The following is a 7,951-nucleotide window of genomic DNA, read 5'->3' on the forward strand; positions in this document are numbered from 1 at the left end:
CTGGGTCGTGCCCGGGGCAGGACAGGCTCTGGGGCGGCCCTGGAGTGAGTCTTTGTTTCTTCTTCCCCACTAAGATTGGCAAAGGGACCGGCCCTCCCTCCCCCACCAAGGACAGAAAGAAGGATGTGTCCTCCCCTCAGCGGGGCCAGTCCAGCCCCCACCGCAGGAACAGCCGAAGCGAAAGGAGGTGAGGGGCAGGTCAAGCCTGGGGGCTGGGAAAAGGCTCTTTTCCTCTCATCTTCTCGCTCTTCTCATTCCCACCCTCTTTTTCTGCCCCCACCTGAGAGAGGCGATTTGTGATGGTGGGTTTGTGTATTTATGTGTTGACATCTCCCAGCAGCAGTTGAGTCTTATTTCCCCAGAGAAAACCACACTCACTGGTCCTCTGTGTGGGGCCCCGGTGCTGAGCAGGAGGCCCCGACAGAAGTCTGAAGCAAAGCTTATGTGGGAGGGAGGGCAGGAGGGGCGGCCCCTGCCACACAGTGAGTTCTCCCATGTTGCTGGGGAAGGTATGAACATCGGATGGTAGCTGGTGGAAGGCTTTGAACATAACTTTTGCCCCTGCAAGTCTGCGGTTTTTGCCTCTATCTAGAGTGCAGAAATCCCATTAAAATGCCAGGCTGTGCCTCCGAGTTGTCCTACATGTCAGTCCAGCTGTTACTTTCAGTATCATTCTCATCCAGGAGCCACCGCTCTGGTGTGGTTCAAGGGCACCAAGTAGGCCTCCAATATCCAGCATCATTCACTCTGATCTAGGAGGCTTTTTACAGAGAACAGAGTCCCTGCACAGCGATTTACACATTAAGCTTTCACAGCCAGTTGCAGCCAGATTTGCCGACCTCCCATAAAGAGCGGGAACATCTAAGAGATCGCAGGGAGCACACTCAGGACAGCACAGGCGGCCAGGATTCCAGAAACACACTTCCACAGGGATGCTACTGCTGCGTTTGGGGCGTCTCAGAGTATAGAGGGGGAAGCCATCAGGGGCAACCACCGCTGACTCCGTCCTCTCCCCCACCCCTTGATGGACCACTCATCCTTCCCTTCCTCTGCTCTCTCCTCCCTGCAGGCCTTCGGGTGAGAAGAAGCCTTCTGAGCCCAAAGCCATGCCAGACATCAACGGGTACCAGATCCGGGTATAAGGCGAGGCGGGCAGCAGCAGCCCAGCCTCACCCACTTCTGGGGGCCAGGATCTGCCTGCCAGAACCAGCCTGGCTCTTGGGGAAGGAGGGGCTGGTGAGAGGCCAGGGAGAAGGGCAGCAGGAAGAGTGTGTTCCAGCCCAGCTACCCAAGCTATTGCCCCTCCCACTGGACCAAGCTCCCTAACTTTGGGCTGCGAAGCAGTTAGTATTTTATTTGGAGTTTGTAACTTGACAACTAAAGTTTACGAGATTTGAAAACTGTTGGATCTGCCAATGACTGGCAGGCCAGTGCTTAGAAGATATAACTGCCATGGGGCTGGGGGAGGAGGGGTTGCTGGTTCTGCTGGTGCCGCTGGCCCTGGCATCTGGGATTTGGGTCCGTCCCATGTATGAGAACTGTCCCGGCCCACCAGGCCTGGGGCAGGATGGGAGAGGGGTGGAGGTATTTCTTCACTTCCACCTGTCCCGGAGGCATCTTGACCCAGGGAAAGGGAAGCGTGGTATGAAGCATTCTGGGAGAGGTCTGTGTGGCCCATGTCAGGAGCTTGACACAGGCCACATCTACTCAAGAGCAGGCCCCCATGGCCCAGGAGAGCTCTCACGCCCTTGTGGCCCCATGGACAAACAGTGCCGTGGACTGACACTGCCCACTGGCACGCCCTGTGAGGGGGGCTGTAGGGAAGCCCAGGAGAGAACCACTGGGGGATGAGTTCCCAGGCCCCTACCTCATCTTGCTTAGCCCAGCTCTGCCTGTTGCTGAAACTGGGGCTCCCTGCAGAGGGGCTCGGCTTTGCGAGGGCCCAGACTTTACACTGGATTCAGCGTGACTGTGGGGGTTGAGCAGAGCTGGCATGTCCAGGAACTGTGGCTGGGGACAGGGTGGGACACTCACGCCTGGGTCTGTTCCCAGGCAGTCCTCGGGGGTTAGGCACTACTCCGCCCCCTTTACCATCACCTCAGCCCTAGCTGTGGAAATGAAGACCAGACCAGGGAGGTTTGTGTCCCAGGCTCACCTCTCCTCACTTAGTAGCCTGTTTAGGTTTGGGGGTCCCAGTGATGATCAGGCTGTTGCATGTGACTCATCAGGGAAGAACATGAACAGCTGGAGTCAGCGCAGCCTGCCTATCACGCAGGAGAGACCTAGAAGGCAGGTGACAGGTCGTAGAGAGGTTGGCGGGACTGAGGGAAGGTTCTGGAGGTTCACGCAACAAGGGAGTGTAAGGAAAGGGTGCAATGTGGCCCCCGAATTGGGGCAGAGCCCAAGAACTGAGGAGTGTAAGTGAGAAAAGGATGCGGGGGAGAGTTTAGCATCAGGCTGCCTTGGGGAGTAGTGAGTTTCCTGTTGCAGGAGGTAATCAAGCAAAGACTAGATGGCTACTTGTCAGGAAGCTTTTGAGAGGATTCAGGTTATGGAAGGGTAGCTGAACGGGAAGCCCATTAAGCTTTCTTTTTACTAAGAGGCTAAGATTCAGCCAGGGGCAGCTATCGGTAAGACTGCAGAGGGGCCGGGAGCTTGGAAAAGGGAGGATTAGAACTAGAGTTGTAAACTCAAATGCATTACAGGGCCAGGCAGATGATTAAAAGGAGCACTGCAGGGCTGGGTAGGGACTGTAGCAAACTAAGAGGGCATATACCCCATTAAAGGGGCCACTGCTGCTTAGCTGCTCAGAGTATAAGCTCTGCATTGCCAGATTGTCTGATTTTTTTCAGAGGCCAGAACTCTGAATTTTTTTTATGTGAAATATCCTGATTTTTAAATGTTGGCAATCAGTTCAGGAAGTTTAAAAAACCAACACGAAGAGAAATCTCTGAAGTAGAGAGAACTTGTGCTGGGAAGAAGCCCACTGATATGCTTTGAGGTGAGAACTATGGAAAGTTCCAGGCTTCCCAGAGTAGGCTGGGCCACAACAGGGGCCTCACTGCTGAGGCTCCCAGAGTGGGCAGTGGCCCCATGTTCATCCTCCTCATTCTCCCTGCAGACCAGAGACATACCAGAGATGCCCTGGGCTTGTCCCGTCACCAGAGGAGGTGGAGTGGAGTGGAGAGAGTATGTTCTCAGCCTGCCAGGGAGATGGATGGTGCATGGGAAGCAAGGAAAGAGGGAGGGAGACACGGTGCCTTTGCTGATGCCCATTGGTGAAGGCACCAGGGTCTGGCAGCTCTTCAAACCAGCAGCTCTTGGCCCAGAGCAAGGCCCAGCAGGGTGACCAGTTGGTCAGTCCCTTGGGTTCCTCGTGGGTCACTAGGCCCTGGGGAGGTGCTTTACCTGTCCCCTGGGCAACATTCGACCAGACCAATCCAAGACCCATTGTAACTCCTGACTCACCATCCCATCCCATCCCAGTTTTCAGGGAGTGGGGGGTGGTCCCCATGTTCCCACATTCACCTGAGGCAGAGATGGCTCACTCTTGGGAGGCGTGAGGCTGAAAATGAGGGCTTTCGTGGATCTAGATAAGGGTGCCTCGTACAGACCGCTCATCATCAGAGACGTGGACCCAGGCGCCCCTGTGGACCACCGGGCTAGAAGGGAAGAGATGTAAAAAGGAGCTGGGAGCTTGGGTCAGAAAAACATGGGGAAGCTGCTCTTACTACAGGAGCCTAGAAGGATGCTCCAACACGCAGGTTCCTTCCCCAAAACCCTCTGGAGAAAGAAGCAGAATGAAATCCCAACTCTCATTGCTGTCTGCGAGGGAGGGAGCTGATCACCTCAAGCTGATAATCCCCAAGCACTCCCCATCCTAGCTGAGACCTTGGGCCTGTGGAGACCACCACAGGCTACAGTGGTGCTTTTTAATTTATTTTTAGCTTTTTCATATGTAGCAACCCCTCCTCCCCTCCTGGGCATGTTTACACAGGCTCTGCTCCCTGGGCTGGGCTGGCCTGGCTGCAGAGTTTCTGGGGAGGCAGAGAGGCAGGGATTTTGGGGCCTTAGTCACCATCCTCAGTATCACCTCATCTCATTTCCTGTGAGAGACAGGGGTCTGGCTCCACCTCACTCAGGACTACCTTCCAGCTCTCAGCCTGGGCTCCTCTGCCCCTAGGGTGGGGGCTGCTAGCTGAGGAAGGGTCAAGGTGAGGTCAGAGAAAGCTGCTGGATGAAGGTGGGTCAGGATGGGGAGTGATTGCTTCCCAAAGCATGATTCCTTGCACTTGGTGCTGGGTCAGAGTGCTGGGAAGCTGGATTTAGAGAGCCTGCCCACCCACCCACCTGCCCATCCTCTCCTTCCCATGGCCTCAACACATAGTCACCCTCACCCATCGTGCCAGCCACTCCATCCTTCCTGGGCCTGGCCAAGTGGGGAGAGCAGTTGCCACAGCCCCAGGTGCAATGATGAAGCCTAAGGCCAGGGTTCTGAGGAGCAGAGGGCCCAGAGGAACCATGTCCGCTTTCTGGCCCTCTCTGTCAACTCATGCCCCACCCCTTCCAGCTGGGACTTGTCTTCCTGGCTCTGGAACAGGTCTAATTCTGGCTAGTAACCCGCCCGGAGGCCTGTGTGCACCTGGGTCTCCTGCCTGGGTTGTTCTCTAGTTTAGCTACAGCAGCATCCCCAGGCCCTCCCTGGCCTCGGGCGTGCAGGGAGGTGTGAGCTGGGCCAGCATATTGACTGCATTCTTTGTGTCAGAGCTCCATTGTTGACATCCCCATTTCCCTTGTTCCTGGGAGAAATCTGTGGGAAGGGCAGGGAGGTCCTTGGAGGAGTATGGGGCGGGAGCGGGGAGGTCTGCCCCAGGCCAGGCCTGGCTGTGGTGGTGCTAGCTGTAGGTCTATCTGCACTGACCCCTGTCGCCCCATCTCGGTGCTTCAGAGTCCCAAGTATCCCTCTTTCTTCAAATTCAAGGAAAGAAGAAACTGGGCGTGCTTGGCCCTGGGCCCGGTGAGGGCTGACTGCCCCCTCCCTCGAGTTTGTGTTGGGCTGTGTGTTGTTCTAGATTTTGTTCTTTCTCCTCTTCTCATATCAGTATTGCGCCTCCCCTTTTCACTTTTACACTTTGTCTCATTCTTGTTCTCACTTTTCTTCTGAAATGAATAAAGCCTCCCAGCTCTGGTTCTGTGGGCTGGACAGAAACCATGACATGTAAGCGTTGTCTCCTTTCCTCTAGAAGCTGGGGCTGGAGTCCGCCCCAGCCAACAACCGCCAACCTCAGCAGCTCCAGGAACAACCTGACCAGAGGTGAGGGGAGCCCCAAACCAGCCAGCAGGAAACCTCGCAGCCCTTGCAGTCATGACAGAACTTCTGGGCTCCCAGACTGTCCCCCTCAGCCTGCTATAAGCCATGCAGCTCTTGGTAATCCTAATCTGGGAGATCTTTCCTGCTGGCTGTAAATGAACCCCTTCTCTCTCACATAGCCACTTGGTCCCCAGAGGCCAGAGTCTGCTCTCAGGATACATTCCAGAGCCCTGCTTCTATCCTAGTCCCTAGCAGTCCATCGGGAACAGAAGAGGGTGAATGTTCTCCCTGGAAATGAAGTTATTTCAGGAAACCATAGCAACAGGGATCTGAAGTCCCTTCTCATCACAGTTACCCGTGCAGAATCTATGGTGGTTAAAGCCACAGTTTTGGAAACATGTCTGGTTTCATCCATCACCCCTCGCTCTGCATCATTCCTCCAGCCCTGGACCTCTTCCCACACTTTAAGACAAGCCCAAACAGTTGCAAGCAACTTGCACAGAAATATCTTTTAGACCCTATAGCATTTTTCACCCTTAACCCTTCCTCCCCACTCCCCTGCTCTTTCATTCAGCTTGAGAGCAAAATCTAGATTTAAAAGGAGAGATATTTCCTATTTATTATCCCAGCTAATCCCCACAAAGCCCTAACTAGAAGTGCAGTTTAGCACAGCAAGACCTCCATTTTCAGTAGTGTGGTGGCGACGTGTGGCAGCTGGGGTATAGAGGGGTGGTCCATTGGAATCCAGGAATGTCTAGGACTGCACACCATTAAAGAGGCAGTTTTGTTATGAACAGGCTCATTTAAATGCAGTTTAACACCAAAAAGGGCCTTTCAGTAACCAGAATTGGGGACTAACTTGGATTATACACTTTTACAGAAAGGCAGTGTTGTAATTTACACAATCAAGTCCAGCTAAAATACCCAATAAAGAGTCTTGTAGGTGGGCTTCCGTGAGGTGGACGGTGGGCCCCTGGGTTGCTCTCGTGCAAATGAGGGCTGGGTAAGAGCTGGGCGAGAGTCTGTCATCAGTCAAGCAGGCTCATCGTAGTAATGCCTGACCACTCAGAATTGATATGGAGGTAAATATCATGGACTCTAGGAGGATCAGAACCCACCTTACTGGGGGTTACCTGATTTCCTGCTGCCTTTTTATTTTTTCAGGCTCATAGCATGTGCCTGCCTAATTCAGGCACATGATTGATTTAGGTTAGACCTTTGGATGAAGGTAGCGCTTCTCAGAGCCCTGAACATGAAGAAGTTGAAGCTCTGCCACCCCATCTGCCAGGATCCGACATCTTGACCACATGTAGAAGGCAGTGGTGACAGAAGTGGTGGTCATACCAAAGACTGGCCCAGATGCAAGCTGCCTGGTAATCCTTAGCATTTGCCAAGGGGGTGAGGGGACCAGCTGCTGAGGCCTGGCAGGTGGTAGAGATGGGCCACTTCAGGTCAGCTGGAGGGGCAGTCCTCTGAGGGCAGCCCACTTGGCAATATGTCCTCCCTCGAACCTGCAGCCACAAAGGATGTGGTTGTGAGAAAAACAAAACCTCCAACAATTTAAGCGTAGACACCACTCCTCTCCACAGCTGCGTGAAGCCTCAGGCCTTAATTAGGAACACAGGAACTGACTAGGGAGACTTCCAGAAGGCAGAGTTCCCTTCAAAACAATGTACATTAAGTTCACATTCTCCTAAACGGGACAAGAGCTGCACCCTACCGGGCTCTCATCTGGCTGGCCCTTGCCGGGAACAATTTGTTTTTTGGGTTGTTTTTTCTCTCTTCCTTCTTTCCTCCCCTCTCTCTTCCTTCTTTCCTCCCCGTTCTGCCCCGCCCCCCCCCCCCCACACCCAAACCATTTGCTCAGGAGGGGAGACAGACAGCAGATGCACTTGGATGAGTCTGAGTCTGAAAGTGTAAGGTCAGCTCTCTCTTCCAGGTGGAAACTGGAGGAGGTGGGCCTCTCCTACTCCTGGGAGAAGAGAAGCCATACTTTGCACTATGTAACCAATCAAAAAACAATTCTCTAGTTAGTAGCTACACCAGGGCAAGAACTAGAGAGAAAAAGTTCATTCAAAAATAGAAACACACCAGCAGCATTCTAGTTGGTCGTTTCCCTTCTCCCAGGCCCACCCCCATGTGTCTGCCTCCCCTACTCCTAGAAAGGCTATGTTCTGAGGAGCTTGGGGTGGCAAGATGTAAAGCAGAGGAGCTCTACCTCTTTAGGATTTGTTTCCTCAGATGTAAAGGTAATATACGAACACCTGAACTGTCTCATCGCAGTGCTATGTCTGCATAACGGAAGTGGAAGCACTGTGTAAATTGTTGACAGAGTGCTGTGCGAATGTTAATGTGACCCAGGCAACCAGTGGGGAAAACCTCCAGGCCAGGAAAGGGGCCTCTGAGGATACACCTCAAAGCTTAGGAGCTATAAAAATTGTTCCCAGCTCATAGGCCAATCACTCAGCCTAGCTGGGGAGAACTACCCACCAACGGCCACTGATAACTCTGGAATTTTTAAGCATCCTTTGCTTGCCAAAGCAGAAACAATGCAATTTCAGATCTGAAAATTCCTTACAAATGGAAAAAATTTTTACTTTAATTTCCATTTGTAAATTGGAAATTTACAAATGGCGAGCG

At 53.2% G+C, this 7,951-nt stretch overlaps 1 protein-coding gene across 1 annotated transcript in view; it reads left to right on the forward strand.

Moving 5' to 3' along the window:
* Positions 1 to 5,215, forward strand: part of VASH1 (vasohibin 1) — a 19,984-nt gene extending 14,769 nt beyond the window's left edge. The window contains exons 6-7 of the mRNA XM_011357047.2: positions 75 to 187; positions 1,070 to 5,215. Coding sequence (XP_011355349.1) covers positions 75 to 187; positions 1,070 to 1,142 — 186 coding nt within the window. The 3' untranslated portion in view covers positions 1,143 to 5,215. The remainder of the gene's footprint in view (positions 1 to 74; positions 188 to 1,069) is intronic.
* The last annotated feature ends 2,736 nt before the right edge of the window (positions 5,216 to 7,951 follow it).

The sequence above is a fragment of the Pteropus vampyrus genome, unplaced genomic scaffold (genome assembly GCF_000151845.1).
Source record: "Pteropus vampyrus isolate Shadow unplaced genomic scaffold, Pvam_2.0 Scaffold32, whole genome shotgun sequence".
In the NCBI taxonomy this organism is placed as follows: domain Eukaryota; kingdom Metazoa; phylum Chordata; class Mammalia; order Chiroptera; family Pteropodidae; genus Pteropus; species Pteropus vampyrus.